Consider the following 19373-nt stretch of genomic DNA (forward strand, 5'->3'; position numbering starts at 1 on the left):
GGCAGCAGCTGTCACCAGATGCGGATTTCTCCGCATCAAATTTTGGATGTCAGGCAATTCCGAAAAAAGATTGAATTCGACCTCCTCTACAAAGAGAAGGTCTTTTTGAAACCTATCATTTGGTATACATACTTATAGTTTTCTCTCATTATATGGTTTCATAACAATGCCTAATATGCTCTAACTGAATTTACTCTTGATGAGCAACAAATTTAGAACATCTTTAATTCCAGGAAAAAACAGTTTCAAGATAGCAAGATCATAAAAAATTCAAGAAAATATATTTAAAAATTGTGTGATAAATAAAACCTTGTGTTTTCTCTATTGTGTACGAGCATGCATCATATACCAGGTAGTTATTTTGAATGATTGGAACAAAATTATACAGGTTGTTTCTAAATTCAATACAAATATTACATAAACATGTGTCAGGATGTTGAAATTCAACAAAAATGTCAGTTCTTTCTCAATATCTCTAAAACCGCATCGGATTTTTTTTCAATTTCGGTACATGCGAAGTACACATAAAATACATTTTTCTGTGATGAAGGTTTTCTTAATTTTCATCAGTGACGTCCCTGTAAACATGATCAAAATAACCTATCATTTGGTATACATACTTATAGTTTTCTGTCATTATATGGTTTCATAACAATGCCTAATATGCTCTAACTGAATTTACTCTTGGTGAGCAACAAATTTAGAACATCTTTAATTCCAGGAAAAAACAGTGTCAAGATAGCAAGATCATAAAAAATTCAAGAAAATATATTTAAAAATTGTTCGCTATATCCAAGGTTTAGCAACTGAATAGCAAGTAAATCTTCTGTAAAGATCAAAGGGAAACTTATATAATTCATTGAGTTATCTTGCTACTTTTATATCACGATAGCAATATTTGCCATTTCTAGGGATTGGTACGAGCAACAAAATCGTTGTTTTGACAACTTTACCAACTAATTAGCTACAAATTGATGTATTTTTTTGCAATTTTGCTGGATTCGCCATGCTAGCCTGATAGAGCTTCATTTTAGGCCTCTTCCTTATCAAATTGATTTCATTTTCCCTCATCTGAATTAAATATTTATGTAACTACCTCAAGCACGCACGATAAAAGTAGAAATATTTTTGGAAAACATTTTGGAACTGTGTAAGAGATAAATATATTAAGAATTTTAGGCTCCTGTAAACTTACATTGCCGACTTTCCATTTATTGTTTGTTTCAAACCAGTGAGTTCTGCTTGCTCTACCGTTAAGCTGCAAGAACTTAATCAAAATCCGTCACTTTTGGGAAATTTCGATCATGCAATAATTTTAGGCTCATTTTAGTTTTTCTCATTACGATATTCAATTTTCTGCTCCTCCATTGAATTAAATGTTTGGGTTACTACCTCAGCATACGTGGTAGATGCGGAAATACTTTTTTTGAAATTATTTTTTGATTGTTGAAGGAATAGAGATATATTGAAAATTTTCCCTCTATCGCCACCTTTCCATGAGTAGGTTTCTTAAAAAAACTTTGGGTTCAATTCAGGCTCCTTCATAACGCAATTTGTTGCTCCTCATTTGAATTCAATATTCGGTAGATTACCTCAGACACACATATACGGGAGATAGGAGAATAATTGTTTGAAAGTGCTCCTCAAATGTGGGAGAGATGGAAAATATATTGAGAAGATTGGGCTCCTAGTATTTGAATACTAAATTGAAAAATAAAACGGATACCATCAAAAAATCAAATGTGATTTATAACATTCCTTGTAACAATTGTAACTTGGATTATATTGGAACAACATCTAGAATTCTTAATGATAGAATAACTCCACATAAAAGTGATAAAGCTTAAACTAAACTCACTAACAACTCAATAAATTATAGGCCCTGAAGAAGCTTCCCATTAGAAACGAAAGCTTGGCAAAGTAGAGCAAAGTTTTGATTTTTGATTTTTTGACTGAGAGATCCTGTTAATCCATTTTGCTATATATATATATATATATATATATATATATATATATATATATATATATATATATATATATATATATATATATATATATATATATATATATATATTAATAACTTGAAAAAAAATCAAAAATACAAAATTTAAGTCAAATTTACAATTATATTTTAACTTTTGATCAATGGAATTAAACAAATAATTTCAATTTAAAAAAATTATATACCTACCACTTACATCATTAAAATCTCACTGTATTTGCAAATATCTTAAAAATCACATTTTCTCTGGTGCTGTGACAAAATTTCAACGTCAAATTTGCATTTGACTTTTCGGCTTTTCTATGTATGTATTTATATGCCGATTTATATTTTAAACTAACTTTGGTGAGTCCTTTTTTGATATTTTATTACTGTATAATGTTTGCATCATACATTTTGTAGATATTCTTGATAAAGGAAAAAATACATTTGGTTCAAAAATCTCACTTACATTGATTTTCCGTTTGAAGTTAAAAAGTTTTTAGCTCTTGGTCCTAAGTTTGCACTTTTCTTTCAAGAAAGATTTCCAAGTTTCATCTTTATTAGCGGACTTAGAGAATATTACACAGTCTTTTGACCATACGAGACAAGACCTACTCAGATCTAAGTACACTATTGTAATAACAAATTATTTACATAAAGATCAAATCGATTACTTCCTCAATAAATATTATGATCTAAGTAAAACTTTTCTCAAGCAACATCCCGAAATTTACATAGTCCAGAGTGATAAAGGCAATGTAACTATTGCTATGAACAGGCAGGATTACTTAAATAAATGTCAAGAACATCTTGATAATCCACAATATTACACTAAACTAAGAAGTAATCCTGTTTGTACATTGCAACAAAAAGATAATAAATTAATTTCAGGCATAATTAATAAAAAACAATTAGTTGAGAATATTGGCAAACAAATTAAAATCTATAACGCCACTGCTCCCAGATTTTACGCTTTACCTAAAATTCATAAACCATCTATTCCAATGAGACCTATTGTTTCATCTATTTCATCTCCCAACGGCCCAATTGCAACATTTTTGACAGATATTTCAACTCTTGCCTACAAAACTGATAATCATTTTTATATTGAAGACTCCTTTCATTTCAGTGAAATCGTCAACAATTTTCAGTTACCCGATCAATACAAAATTGTAAATTTTGATGTTGTTTCTCTATTTACTAATCTTCCATTACAATCAATAATTCAAAGTATTGAAAATCATTGGAACGAAATTAAACAATATACCACTATTGACAAAAACAATTTCCTTATTTTACTGAAATTTGGTTTTGAATCTAATATATTCGAATTTAGCAATCAATATTATAAGCAAATTTTTGGTACACCTATGGGTTCCACTTTATCTCCAATTCTTCATAATTTTGTACTAGATGACCTTCTCACTGAAATTTTGAATAAACTAGAATATAATATTCCCCTCCTCTAACGATATGTTGATGATATATTCTTAGCACTTCCTTCATCTTATCGAAAACACTCTTGATTTCCTCAACTTTTTCAATCCACATCTTCAATTCACTTGTGAAATAGAAGTTAATGAATCTTTACCTTTCCTTGTCATGAAAGTCATCAGGTTTGAAGGAAACGTTCTTAAGACTACCTGGCACAGAAAATCTATATGTAGCAATAGGTTCATTAGTTATTTTTCACAGCATCCTTCAAGGATGAAAACCAACTTAATTTTATCTCTTAAAAAAAGAATTACTAGATTATCTCATCCGGATTTTATTGAAAATGATTTAAAATTGTTGAAAACATTCTAATGGAAAATTCATATCCTCCTAAGCTTTTGAATAAATATTTATTCAACTTACCCAAATTCAAGTGACCAAAATTTATCCACACTAACTTCATGTAACATTAGGCATGCATTTTCTAAAACAGATAATCTCCATCTTCTAATGAGAATAATCAAATTATATATAATTATTTTATAATTATTATTTTAAAATTATAAAACAATTTCATCCCTATATTCTAAAATTAAAACCCCTCTTAGCAATAAAGAAAAATCTAATATCATATATAGTATTCCATGTTCTTCTTGTGATTCAATTTACATGTGAGACCAGTCGTAATCTTTCTGGAAGAATCACGTCACATAAAAGTGACTGCAGACTCAACAAACGTTCTTGTGGACTGGCTGAACATGTTATCTCCTCAGACCATATTATGGATTATGAAAATACAAAAATTTTAGCAGTTGAAAATAATAAAGTCAAAAGGATATTTCTAGAAATAGTTCACATAAGTAAAAATAATAATAACTTGAACAAAAAATCAGAAATACAAAATTTAAGTCAAATTTACAATTATATTTTAACTTTTGATCAATGCAATTAAACAAATAATTTCCATATAAAAAAATTATATACCACTTACATCATTAAAATCTCATTGTATTTGCAAATATCTTAAAAATCACATTTTCTCTGGTGCTGTGACAAAATTTCAACGTCAAACTTGCATTTGACTTTTCGGCTTTTCTATGTTTGTATTTATATGCCGATTTATATTTTAAACTAACTTTGGAGACTCCTTTTTTGATATTTTGTTACTGTGTAATGTTTGCATCATACTTTTTGTAGATATTCTTGATAAAGGAAAAAATACATATATATATATATACATATACAAGGTCCTGCAACAGTGGCGCGGTGTTCCATATCTCTATATAGGAAGCAGATATGAATCTAATTTTCTATAATATTACCTTATTGCTCGAGCTCGACAAAATAAAAATATTGGCGGTCACACAGGGTGTTCGATTTTTTCTGGGCGGATCCCAACTGTGTCTTTTTAAATGGCAACCTATATTTTTTATCGCTTTTTCGGTTTCTTCATAGAAAATAAAATAAACTTTATGTATATCTGCACTTCGAAAATATTGACGGTTTTCGAGATATCTAGCATGACAGGTTTTTTTTTCCAATATTCGTCACTCAGAATATTTGAAATTATAAAGTGGTGCCAAGTCCAGTTGAAATTTTTTTTTGGTCGAATATTCTACATTGGTAACTCTCTCAAACGATATATCTGAAATCGACCTGTGATATACAGGGTATGAAAAACCGCTTGCCAAATATTGTAAATGAAAATTTGCAAAATCTTCCTTATATTAAATAGAACACCCTGTATATTATTGATCCATAAGAAGCGCCAACGAAACCTCTACAAATTTCATTAAGTATTCCCTATGGCTAAGTTCAATAGTTTTTCTTAAATGAGCATTTCTTTCGAAAAATGGTCATTTTTTCAAAGCGAAATCCATTTGACGACTGATAAGAATATACAAAAAATACCCTTTCCTTAAAATATCGCCCATTCCTAAAATATCCTGTTGCTAGATAAACAAGTTGCGAATTACACCACAAAATGGACGTTCTTGAATAGTTACAATAATTTCAAAAATCTCGGAATTTGTGCCATATTCTTTCGGTCTAAAACAACCTTTCAGCGAATGAAATATTTATTGGAAATCAAGTAGTCTGGCAAATGACAGAACAAAATATTTGGCTGCAAATGAATATTGAAATTTTTAGTCAATCGTGAAGTTGAACTGTCGGTATAATTTCATCAGAATGTTGTTATCAAAAAGTGATTTGATTGATATGATTTTCATATTAGGTGAATCAGACAGGAATTGTTTATTGGCAAGTAGAATTTATTCTCAACGGTATCCAGATAGAAGGCATCCAGATGAAAGATTTTTCCGAAAGGTCTTGGGACGATTCGTTGAAACTGGATCTATTAATTATTCCAAACATGAGCGCATCAAGCCAGCTACTAATGAAGATAATGAATTGCAAGTTCTTCTTGCTGTTGAAGAAGATCCTAGTAGGAGTCAATGACAAATTGGGGAAATAGTGGATATAAGTGAGAGATCAGTGCAACGAGTATTGAAAAAACATCGCTTGCATCCATACCACGTTCAGTTACATCAAGAACTACTGTATGCTGATTTCGAGAAAAGAGTGAGATTTTGCAATTGGGCCATGAGCAAAATTCGTCGAAACAAATATTTTTTCAATAATATTTTATGGTCGGATGAATCGACATTCCATAAAAATGGATTTGTAAATCGACATAATTACCATTATTATGCGACAGAAAATCCTCACTTATTGAGACAGGTGGATTATCAACATAGGTGGTCGATAAATGTCTGGGGAGGCATCATTGGAGAATATGTAATTGGTCCATACTTTTTTGAGGGACATATGAATGGTGCAATGTATCTCAATTTCTTACGAAATGATTTACCAGGTTTGTTAGATGATATTCCTCTTGACCTCCGCAATAGAATGTGGTTACAACATGATGGTGCACCTGCTCACTATTCGGCAGAAGTGAGAGATCATCTAAATGAAGTATTTCCCAATAAATGGATAGGACGGAATGGGCCTGTACGGTGGCCCGCTAGATCACCAGATTTGACGAAACTAGATTTTTTCTTATGGGGATACATAAAAAATATGGTTTACGTTGAGCCACCAACTTCTCCCGAAAATATGCGACTTAGAATAACGAATGCTTTTCGCAGCATTACACCAGCTGTCTTGCGCAGGGTAGAACAGTCTTTCAAACATAGACTTCAGCTCTGCATTCAAGAAAATGGAAGACATGTTGAACATATTTTATAAAAGTTTCATTATCAACCTTAATTAAACTCTCCCTTTTGTAGTTTTGTAATTTGCCAGTTGACAAATTTGAATATCTAGAACTCAAGCTCTGAATGAATATAATAACATGAAAAAAATAGTTATTTATAATGTTTCTTTCTTTTAACTTGTTTGGTTTGATATTGCACGATTTATGAGTGAAATTCTGCATCCAATGAAAAAATAATTTTCCATTTAGCAAAAAGTGATAGGTACATACATTTATTTCGTTAAAAAATATTTGTTTGGACACCTTCTAATGTACAAAATTGAAACAAGATATCTTTCGTATATTTTTATCAGTCGTTAAATGGATTTCGCTTTGAAAAAATGACCATTTTTCGAAAGAAATGCTCATTTAAGAAAAACTATTGAACTTAGCCATAGGGAATACTTAATGAAATTTGTAGAGGTTTCGTTGGCGCTTCTTATGGATCAATAATATACAGGGTGTTCCATTTAATCTAAGGAAGATTTTGCAAATTTTCATTTACAATATTTGGCAAGCGGTTTTTCATACCCTGTATATCACAGGTCGATTTCAGATATATCGTTTGAGAGAGTTACCAATGTAGAATATTCGACCAAAAAAAAATTTCAACTGGACTTGGCACCACTTTATAATTTCAAATATTCTGAGTGACGAATATTGGAAAAAAAAACCTGTCATGCTAGATATCTCGAAAACCGTCAATATTTTCGAAGTGCAGATATACATAAAGTTTATTTTATTTTCTATGAAGAAACCGAAAATGCGATAAAAAATATAGGTTGCCATTTAAAAAGACACAGTTGGGATCCGCCCAGAAAAAATCGAACACCCTGTGTGACCGCCAATATTTTTATTTTGTCGAGCTCGAGCAATAAGGTAATATTATAGAAAATTAGATTCCTATCTGCTTCCTATATAGAGATATGGAACACCGCGCCACTGTTGCAGGACCCTGTATATGAATACCATATCTTAATTTATCAACTTGAAACACCTGTAGAGAGTAAACAAAGAAAAAATTTAAGGAATGTTAAGCAGAAAATTAGGTGAAAACTTGTGTGCAGCAAACTAGGAGAGTAAATGAAAAAAAACATAAGTAAGACGTAGAGCTAACTAGTAAAACATAGTTCAGGTGTATTACAAAAAAACATAATTCAGCTATATTATAGTAGTAGTAATAAACTCACATGGTAGAGTAACTTTCAATTTAGACTTATGTATTTTGACTAGAGTGTAAAAGTTCCTTATTAACATGGTTCTTATTTTGACCAATAGGTTCATAATATATGTCGAGATTTTCACAGAGTTGATCGTAGAGTTTGCTCATTGCAACAACTGGAGACTTGAGTAATATGTTTGTTCTAAAAATTGGTATATAAAAAGTCAGTTCATTTCTAGAATTAATTCGTGGAACATGAAAGTTGAAGTGGTATAGTAGTTCGGAACAATCAATCAGATTATTTACTAGTCTATAAATGAAAATTATAGAGTAGTAGGTTTGATTTTGAAGGGATAATAGATTAAATTTATTCAGTAGTATTCTGTTGTCGATGCGTTGCTCAGGGTAAACTCCTTCTAGCATGTAAGTAATATCTTTCATGAATCCTATTTATATGGATTCGATTTTGTTTATGTGGACATTGTATATGGGTGACCATATGTGGGAGTATATTCCAGCCGAGATTTGACGTATGCATTGAAAAGAGTTAAAAAACTGTCTCTGCTACGAAAGTTCTTACAGTTACGATAGATGAGCCCTAGCATCCGTTTGGCCGAGCATGTTATTGTGTCATAGTGTATGGAGAAACTCAGTTCTGGGTCATATGTGACACCAAGATCCCTTTGATGAGTGCTTATTTGAAAAGGTGTGTTATTTATGCAGTAAGCATGAGAAATAACATTATGTTCAAGGATGTATTTTGAGTATTCACATTTGTTTGTGTTAAGGGGAAGATTATTTTCGGTACACCAAAGGTACAAAAAGTCAAAGTCTTTTTGTAAGATTAGGCAGTCCTTCTCTGATGAAACGGGCCGAAAGATTTTCAAATCATATGTAAAGAGTAAGAAATTACTAGAGATATTATTTCCTATGTCGTTAATGGAGAGTGAGAATAAAAGAGATGCTAAATTGCTTCCTTTAGGGGCACCACTGTTCGCAATAAATTGGAATGACTTGTGACCTCTATAATCTACGAATAGGATACGTTCAGTTGAGTATGAGCGGAAAAGGTTTAAGAGTTGAGAGTCGAATCCATATTGGTGAAGTTTATCGATAAGAATGTTATGATCCAACTTGTCAAACGCCTTCGCAAAATCTGTGTAGACAGTATCTACTTGTGGGTTATTATTAAGTGCATTACTTACTGATTGTGTGAAGCACATGTAGTTAGTTATTGTTGTTTTTTTTTCTAAAAAATTTATTGAAATTTGAAATTATTTGAAATCAAATTCTTAACATCAGGAAAGATTCTGTTGTACAAGCACATCTCAAAAGCCTTTGCCAAGTTGGATAGCAGGGTTATAGATCAGTAGTTTTGGATATTGTTTATGGTACCAGCTTTGAAAATTGGGCAAATTTCTGATATTTACCATTTGTTAGGAAAGCATCCTGTACTCAGTACTAGATTGAAGATTGACTGTAATGGTATGGCTAGGAGGTGTGCACATTCGTGTGTTCATATGATTGAAGGGGTGGAGAATATACACTTTAAAAAACATCGTCCCAGAATAGAATACTAGAAATTCTTGATGTACCTTTCTTATTTTGAATGTACGACCAGAAATTGGTAGGATATTCTTTGATTGCTCTTTCAGATTTGTTTTCATATTCTCTGTATTCAGTTTTCTAAAAATTTCATTTTTAGAAAACTACTTTCTGTTGAGTTGTATGGTATTGCTTGTTCTGGTGATGATAATTCTAAAATTATGTTCAATTCTGGGTGATAGCCATCTTCGGTTAGAAGGAGTAGTTCATCGTGGGATACAGAGCATTCAAAATTAGATAAGACAAGGTCAGGTGAACGATTTGAAATATTAAACAGAGAATTGAATTGCTTTAGATCATAAAAACTATTGAATTGATGAAGATTGTCCAAGTTGTGATCCCCATTTATGAGATTTTCGTTTGGATAGTTTGGTATATTGAAATCACCTGTAAAGGGAATTTTGTTATCGTATAAACATTCAAGTGACTCTAGAGTTTCCAATAAGTTCAGGATATGAGCTTCGCTAGTACTTGGAGGTATGTAAATCACAAACATGAAAAAGATATTGAGCTTGAATACAATGTTACAACCTATGACATCAATAGTAGAGAAGTTTCCCTCGAATTCAGATAGATCAATTTCAACAGCTCGACAGTCATCTCTCTCTGCTAACAGAACACTACTACCTCTAGATACGGAGCATGCTTCGAGGTTTCTGTCTTTTCTGAAGATCACATAATTATCAGTTAAGAGTTCCGAGTTGTTAACGTTGGATTGGATCCAGGATTCTGAGATGGCAATTATATGGAAATCAGCTCCAGAGATAGATTTGTAAAAGTCATTCGTTTTTGTATTAATACCTCTAACGTTTTGATAGTAGCACTGTACATTGATCAGGGACTCCTGTTTAGACGAGCTCAGTGGTTTTTTATGATTCTTGGCTCTCCATTTATATGTTTTATTTTGAGATTTGTCTCACCTTTATTCATGCGGTCAGTCAACTGTTTTTTCATATCTTGATACTGTTTCATTTGGTATGGAGTTTTGTCAGAGGTGATAAATAGGTTTTTGAATTTATGGATTTTATATTTTTGTTATTATATATTATATCATTCGATTCCCGATCTGCGATTTTCGCAATCACTTCAGTCATTTGGAGGGCGGGAGGTTCCGGAATCTGCGGCTTGTACTTCAGGTCTTCAATTTCGTTCTTTAGATCTGCAAGTGATTTAACTACAGCAGGAATCTGCTGTAGGCCACGGTTACAATCGTTGCATAAAAATTGGAGAACCCTATTTTTCAGTTGCATACACTTGATTTCGGTGGCTGATAATTCAGAGCAGAGTGATTTCGAGTGAACAGCCCTCTTACAGGAATCACACTCGGAATACGCCTCATCTCCCACATCATTCATACATTTGCAGCAGTTTAGTGGCATATTGAGATGAATAGAATATAGTTAATGCCGGTCCTGACCACTGTTTATCACCAGTTTGTTATTATCTTTCACATCAGAAGAAAAAAGCTGTTTAAGTTTTCAGACCGATAGTTTTGATTTTAATTCCACCGACCTTAGGTTTTTAGATCAGATAAGTCCAGATTATTGGATAGTACACAAAGTACACAAAGATATTATTCCAATTATGAAATAATGTTGAGCAGCGGATAATTCTGCACACACTGAAACAAAACACAATAATTACTATGACGGTTGGAACACCATTCACCACATTGATAAGATGATACGTGCATTAGCGTATTATTTTCGTTTCACGAGGCGAACATTTCTACCCAAGTAATTAACCGTGAATGAATTACATCTGGTAAGATATTAAAAACTTACAATCCGGAGATACACGGCGGACTGTTAGATCAAACTTGCTTTCTTGGACAAAGAAGGCATAATGAGAGTCGGTGGGCATCAAAACCCTTCCAATTTGCCTTAGGACACTAAGCACCCTATTATATTACCAAAAAATAACCATGTAATCAATCTATTCATTATATTTTTTCATAAGAAACACTTGCATTCTGGCGTCAGCAAACTCTGTATACCATACGTCGTAAATCTTGGATCATTGACGGGCGTAGCCAGGTACACAAAATAATAAGGCAATGTTGCAAGTGTTTCCGAGACAATCCTCTAGCTACTACTCATATCATGGGTGAACTTCCATATGCTCGCGTAAATATTGCAAAGCTGTTTAATCAAGTTGGTGTTGATTATTGTGGACCATTTCTATTGAAGGAAAATAAATTCCGCAACCGAACGTCAATAAAGGCATATGTCACTGTATTTGTATGTCTTACCATCAAGCCCATATACTTAAAATTAGTCACCGACCTCTCCTCAGATGTTTTTTGTCAGCCTTATGGAGATTCATCTCTCGTCGTGGTTTATGTCAAGATATCTAGAGCGATAACGGCACGAATTTTATTGGGGCCAACAACATATTAAAGGAGTATATAGAAAATTTAAATGAACTCAAGGCACAAAACTAAATACAAGGTTTTCTGAGTGATAAGGGAATACAATACAATGGCATATCAGCCCTCCAGAGGCTCCGCACGTCGCGTCGGCGGACTATGGGAAGCTGCTGTCAAAAGTATTGAAAGATATTTATACAAGGTCGCAAGGCATGTTAGGTTTTTCACATATGAGCAATTCAATACGTTAATTATTGAGATAGAAGGTATATTGAATTCTTGACCATTGACGCTATTTCCTCTGATCCTAAAGAACCTATCGCTCTTTTCCCTGGCCACTTTTTGGTAGGTGACTCTTTGACCAACTTGCCGAGTTATGACTATTCACAATCCAAGAATATATCACCATTGATATTTTTATAGCGTTTCATTTGAAATAAGTACCATCATCAGTGACAACAATTTTAAATTACGGTCCTGTCGTTACTTCTTTTTTTAAAAAAAAACTACACCTCACGATTTGATCTCCACAACCTTTATTTAAAAAATATATCACATGTTTCGCTAGTACGGTAGCTTTTTCAAGTGATTTATACTTCAAGTTGTTCTTACATTAATATTTATATCTCTGTGTTTCTTAAAAAAATCTGTTTTTCCGTCGCCCCCATACGAACGACAACTCTCAGAAGTTAAGAAACTTGTGCGAGCTTACCTTTTAACGTGTGATTCCTAACACGGTTGCAGAATCATCCCAGCTTCAACCAGATAAATTCTGTCGAGAAAAATATCTAGTCGAGGCAGGAATCGAACCCACGACCTTCCGATCGTGAGTTGGGCGCACTACGACCGCGGCCAATTCCACTACAGGTAACCATAATTGAGACAAATAACCTTTATTTGGAAAATATATCACATGTTTCGCTAGCACAGTAGCTTTTTCAAGTGATAACTTGAACTTGAAGTATAAATCACTTGAAAAAGCTACTGTGCTAGCGAAACATGTTGTGATATATTTTTCAAATAAAGGTTGTGGAGACCAAATCGTGAGGTGTAGTTTTTTAAATCACTATAGATCTTCATCAAGTAACGGCCGAATCAATCCGAAAAAACAGTTACTTCTTTTGTAAATTGTTTTGATTTCTTCAAAATATAATTCAGACAACCTAATAAATTCGATAGGTAGGTATCCTAACACAATGAAATTCGTACATTTTGGAAATTTTTGTGTTGCCGTAATCCTTCTTTCTGTCTTTCTCAATTCATTAACCATCTTAAACGCGTAGACTTTGCTTGGTTTCTATGGCAGGAAAAATGAATTCATTGATGATATTTGTTGAGAACTATCAGACGTTTATGAACATATCAAATATGTATTCGAATGATAAAAGGACTGATATGCTATTTAGTTATTCAAAATCGAATAGACATTCTCTTTTGGCAAGGAATATGTATGTTGAGCTATATCCGAATTGTCGTATTCCGAACATCCAAATGTTTAGACGATTAGAAAGAAATTTGAGAGACTATGGTGCATTTGACAGAAAGAAAACAATAAAATGTGTGGTTACTGGAAGTGTGAGGAATTGAATAAATGTTATGGGTAAGCAAATATTACCACATGAAAATTTACACAGTTAAAACATAAATGTTACAGGATATGCAAAGTTCATCACCTCAATGAAAGGGATTACGGAAGGAGAGTACGATTTGCGAAGTGGTTGAGACGTAGAAATAGGGAAGTTGGAAATATATGTAAAAAAATAATATGAACGGACGAATCAAAATTAACCAACAATGGTTTGTTTAAGAGAAATATCTATTGTAGGTGGTGTTTTTCAATTATTGATTCAATCCAAAATTTACAATTAAAAAAGTAATTAGATTTCACCAACAATTTTTGAGCAGATAAATTAACATCTTTTCAGTATTTTATTTTCAGTATTTTATTTACTATGAGTTTATTGAGTATAAGCCTTGATGTATGAACGCAAAAAAATGTGTGGTGAAAAACTTAGACGAGATTGATATTATTAATGATAACTGGTAAGCCGGTATGTCTTGCAACAAGATGTTTCTACGATACTTGCAAACGATGAACTGAATTTTGTGATACGCGGTAAAACGCGAGTACTCTCGGATGCAGACTGAATTTTATTTTCACTTGGTCCTATCCCAATTTTTTTTTGAGAGAGGGTAATTTATCGGAATGGGCTGAAATTATTATCAAGTCACGTAGTCTCCGAACATCTTGGAAAAAGGATGCTCAGGTCGAAATTCGGCAAACAGAGAAATCAGTAAGGAATGTAGATAATAGTTGCCATAATTTCAAAAAGATGGGAATGCAGAGAAACGTCTCGTTAACTTTATAAATCTCGGTATTTGAACCTGAATATTATAGTCATGAAGATATAAAAAATAGACGGTCTTGAGAAAGTCAACAACAGAAGTATAGGCTTTTTATTGAAGGTTAAGTTGCAAGTTTACCCATCGTAAACAAATATCAATAACATGAAAGTTTCCAATTTCAAATAAAGAGGAATGAACACGATAAACACTTTGAGATTACAACTTGACCCAAGGGTCTCAAATGTTGAATACAAAAATTATAGAATCCTTAAAATTATGTAAAAAAGACTGATATGTTTGAATATACTCCCCGTAAAGACTACGATCAACAGCTTAATGTTTCTAATTTTTTGTTTCACAATCGAGAGTTGCCATATGTGATATCGCGATACGTTTGACATTCCTTACGAATGTGGATTTAGCTGTTTTCACTAACACAGTACGCATAACACCATCTGCGCCAGGATAACAGTCGATGATTCTGCCCATTACCCATTGAGCGGGCGGTACATTATCTTCACGTAATAGAACGACAGAGTCGTGCTTTTTCCATTTAGCTTCTTCCATTTAGTATGAATAGTCAACTTTATTAAGTATTCATTAGTCTACCGGGTCCAAAAGAATTGCTTAACCTTTTGGATATGTTCTCAATGAGATAATTGGTTGGTAGGGTTTTTGAATAGTCATAACTCGGCAAGTTGGTCAAAGAGTCACCTACCAAAAAGTGGCTAGGGAAAAGAGCGATAGGTTCTTTAGGATCAGAGGAAATAGCGTCAATGGTCGAGAATTTAATATACCTTCCATCTCAATAATTAACGTATTGAATTGCTCATATGTTGAATGTTAGGTCTTGTTGTGTTTTGATTTGTACTTGTTTCTCGATAAGTGATTTGTGACTGTTAAATAGTATATAAATCAAACCTCGCAACACAAGCCATACAAAACAAACATAATTTCCCTCCACCAGAGAACATAAAACTCATAAAACAAGTCAATGAGGGAAACCGCATGGACATTTGGGAAAACTTAAACATCCATAAATTTAACAGTCACTAACCACTTATCGAGGAACAAGTACAAATCTAAACACAACAAGACCTAACATTCAATATATTAAACAAATCAATACACACTCCTAGAAACAGTAAACCTAGAGAAGATCCAACACAATGAATAGTACCTGATGTAATTCAAATACCGGCAAATTTACCTTAAGTACTTGGAGTACCTGCGTTGAGGCGTTCGGACCGTATAAAAGGACATACAACAGGATGACACGTTCAGTTTGAGTAGAGCCTAGATGATGACAGTACGACCAGCTGTCGAAAGCGTTCGCAGAGCGCTTATAAAACTTCAGAGGAATATAAAAAAAAGGTAAGTGAAATAAAACAGGAAGTGCAGTTACCTGATCTTGTTGCTGTGTGCCACATACTTGATCTTGATTATTCGGGTAATAGTGATGAAGTGTTAGATCGCATTTGTTCTTTTATGAATGACTTGATAGTTGTGAATGAAATCAATGAGGGACAGACAAATGATGAGGTAGAAAACGGGAAGTCAGAAGTAAGTGAAGATTCCGAACAAAGTGATAGTGATGATGGCGGTTGTGTTAGAAGAGGCGGAAAATCAAAAAGAAGTGAATCATTCGCGTTAAGTTTTAGAGATGTTAAGGATAGTATAAGAACATTTGATGGAAAAGATGACTATCCGGTAGATAAATGGATTTTGGACTTCGAACAAATTTCAAAACTCACAGAATGGAATGATTTACAAAAACTGATTTACGCAAAACAATCTTTGACTGGATTAGCCAAGTTATTTATTCAGTCTGAGAAAGGAATTACGAATTGGTCAATTTTGAAAAAGAAATTGAAAGCAGAATTTGAAGTTAAGGTAAGCAGTGCTCAGATACATAAGTTGTTGATGTCTCGAAAAAAGAAACGAGAAGAATCAGTACAGAAGTATGTTCTTTCCATGCGGGAAATAGGAAGTATCATTGATGGTATACAGGATGATACTTCATATAAAATTATTTTATATGGAGTAAGAGACTTTTCTGAATTCAAAGACAGAGTCAAGATCTATGAACAAGTGAGAGCTGGTAGATCAACTCAAGGATATGAAAGAAGTCAAGGTAAGGATTCTAGAAAAGATTGGAGAAAGGAAATGAAGACGGGTAACGATGACAAGCATGTCAGGAAGAGAAGTGAGGGACGTTGCTTCAGCTGTGGCAATAGAGGTCATATGTCTGAAAAATGTCCTGATAAATTCAAAGGAACGAAGTGCTTCAGTTGTTCTGGATATGGACATGTTTCGACAAATTGTCCCAAAAAAATGAATGGAAATCAAGACGGTTGCAGTTCCAGTATAGCAATAATAGAAATGGGTTCCAGAAACAGTGTGAATATAACTATAGATGGTATTCAATTGACTGCACTATTAGATACAGGTAGTGATATAACTGCAATAAGACAAGATGTGTATGATATGTTTTTCAAATGAATTGAACTAAATAATCATTCAATCCGTCTGAGAGGCATCGGACCAAATAAAATCTCAACAAGAGGATTTTTCGAAAACAATTTACTGGTCAATGGCGAAGAAGTTGTATTGAAAGTTCATGTCATACCCACTGAAATGAAGAGTGAGGAGCCAGTTGGTTAAAGGAAGAAATAATAAGACCTAGTTCATCGGATTTTGCCAGCCCACTGCTACTTGTAAGAAAAAAGGATGGCAGCACCGGAATATATTGTGATTTTCGAAAATTAAATAAAAATATAATTAAAGACAGATTTCCTCTTCCTTTAATCGAAGATGTATTAGATAGGTTACAGGATACTAAATATTTCAGCACAATCGATTTAAGGAATGGATTTTTTCATGTAGATATAGAAGACAGCAATATTAAATATACTACTTTCGTTACACAGAATGGACAGTATGAATGTCTAAAATGTCCTTTTGGACTATATAATGGTCCAGAGGTATTTCAGAGATTCGTAGCCAGTATTTTCAGAAAACTTGTTAGTGAAAATATTGCTATATACTATATGGATGATATAATAATACTGAGTTCAACTGAAGAAGAAGGAGTAGAGAGATTGACAAGAGTTTTACAAGTTGCTAAAGACTATGGATTGGATATTGAAAAGAAGAAATGTCAGCTACTGAAGACGCGTGTAAAGTTTTTGGGTTTCATCATTGAAGATGGGAGAGTGCAACCTTCCAGTGAAAAGACATTGGCAATAAAGAATGATCCACAGCCAACTACACTCAAACAAATTCAATCTTTTCTAGGTTTGACAGGTTATTTCCGGAAGTTTTTCGCATTTTATTCTCTCATTGCTAAATCTTTGAGTGACTTATTGAAGAAGGAACAAAAATTCATTTTTGGATATATTAAAAAAAAGCATTTGAGAAGTTGAAAAAATTTCTTAGTTCTGAACCTGTATTACGTATCTACAGACAAGGCCAGGAACCGCAGTTACATACGAATACAAGTAGGTATGGGTATGGAGCTTGCCTTATGCAGAAGTCTGATGAAGATAATGTGTTTCACCTAGTATATTACATGAGTAAGAAAACTACCCAAGCTGAAGAGGAATATACCAGCTACGAACTTGAAGTTTTGGCGATAATTCAGGCTGTTAAAAAATTTCGGATATACTTGCTTGATTTCAAATTCAAAATTGTGACAGACTGTCATATATATATATATATATATATATATATATATATATATATATATATATATATATATATATATATATATATATATATATACATAAATATAAATACGAAGGTTATCGAGTGTCTTGATATAGATAAAGGAGTTTTTTATTCGGACATAACACTCAAGGAAGTGGCAAACCATAGACACGTGTTTCGGGCTTTTGGCCCATCATCAGTATGGTGCAGCCAAGTGTAAGGATGGGCAACACTTGGTTACCAGAAGAAATAAATACAAATGCACGGAGCCACCAGCAGGAGCCAGCCGCACATTTGTGGTTTCACTTAATAGATCTCGTGTTTACAAGAAAACTATCAAAATCACCACGGAGGCAGCTAAAGCTACCTTCGTGACATCCGGGTCCAGGAAATAATATAAATACGAAGGTTATCGAGTGTCTTGATATAGATAAAGGAGTTTTTCAATCGGACATAGCACTCAAGGAAGTGGCAAACCATAGACACGTGTTTCGGGCTTTTGGCCCATCATTTGTATTTATTTCTTCTGGTAACCAAGTGTTGCCCATCCTTACACTTGGCTGCACCATACTGATGATGGGCCAAAAGCCCGAAACACGTGTCTATGGTTTGCCACTTCCTTGAGTGCTATGTCCGATTGAAAAACTCCTTTATCTATATCAAGACACTCGATAACCTTTGTATTTATATTATTTCTTGGACCCGGATGTCACGCAGGTAGCTTTAGCTGCCTCCGTGGTGATTTTGATAGTTTTCTTGTAAACACGAGATCTATTAAGTGAAACCACAAATGTGCGGCTGGCTCCTGCTGGTGGATCTGTGCATTTATTTCTTCTGGTAACCAAGTGTTGCCCATCCTTACACTTGGCTGCACCATACTGATGATGGGCCAAAAGCCCGAAACACGTGTCTATGGTTTGCCACTTCCTTGAGTGCTATGTCCGATTGAAAAACTCCTTTATCTATATATATATATATATATATATATATATATATATATATATATATATATATATATATATATATATATATGATGAGCTGTTTTCTCGGGTTTCGCTCCGTGTTCTGTGTATTTTCTCCCCATAAGGATTATTTTTTTCACAACGTTTCGGCAAAGTCTCATTTGCCATCTTCTGGTGATGTCTGGTTTTTTCAACTAGACTAGTTGAAAGAAAACATATATATATATATATATATATATATATATATATATATATATATATATATATATATATATATATTGAGGGTTCAATTGCATCACTTGTTGCCTGCAGCAGAGGTTGCGCAGTAAGCGCTTCTCGCCATAGGCCCAGCCTCAATTGACCCATTCCTCCTTAACGTTCAGATCCAGAAGGGTCAGACCCGTGATTAATTCCATTGCCGCGGTTGGTGTTGTTCTCATGGCTCCTGTGATGTTTAAACAAGCCAGTCGCTGTATTTGATATAATTTTTGGAAGGCCATTGCTTGTAGAACTTTCGGTCCCCATGCAATGGCTCCATACGTTAA

At 33.4% G+C, this 19373-nt stretch overlaps 2 protein-coding genes across 5 annotated transcripts in view; both read left to right on the forward strand.

Annotated features, from left to right (window-relative positions):
• Nucleotides 1–19373, forward strand: part of Gdap2 (ganglioside induced differentiation associated protein 2) — a 313619-nt gene that overhangs the window by 268787 nt on the left and 25459 nt on the right. The window lies entirely within an intron of this gene.
• LOC141482082 (uncharacterized) lies at nucleotides 6563–17869 on the forward strand. Its single transcript, XM_074174662.1, has 2 exons — nucleotides 6563–13412; nucleotides 13467–17869. Exon 2 carries the CDS (start codon nucleotides 15647–15649, stop codon nucleotides 16658–16660), a length of 1014 nt encoding a protein of 337 aa, XP_074030763.1. The 5' UTR covers nucleotides 6563–13412; nucleotides 13467–15646; the 3' UTR covers nucleotides 16661–17869.

This window comes from Leptinotarsa decemlineata, unplaced genomic scaffold, assembly GCF_025532065.1.
Source record: "Leptinotarsa decemlineata unplaced genomic scaffold, Ldec_3_MD MMD2_tig00000690_RagTag_RagTag, whole genome shotgun sequence".
Classification (NCBI taxonomy): Eukaryota; Metazoa; Arthropoda; class Insecta; order Coleoptera; family Chrysomelidae; genus Leptinotarsa; species Leptinotarsa decemlineata.

Excerpts from the sequence above, each read along its gene's own strand:
- LOC141482082 (XM_074174662.1), top strand. The coding sequence starts at position 15,647 with ATGAATGACTTGATAGTTGTGAATGAAATCAATGAGGGACAGACAAAT.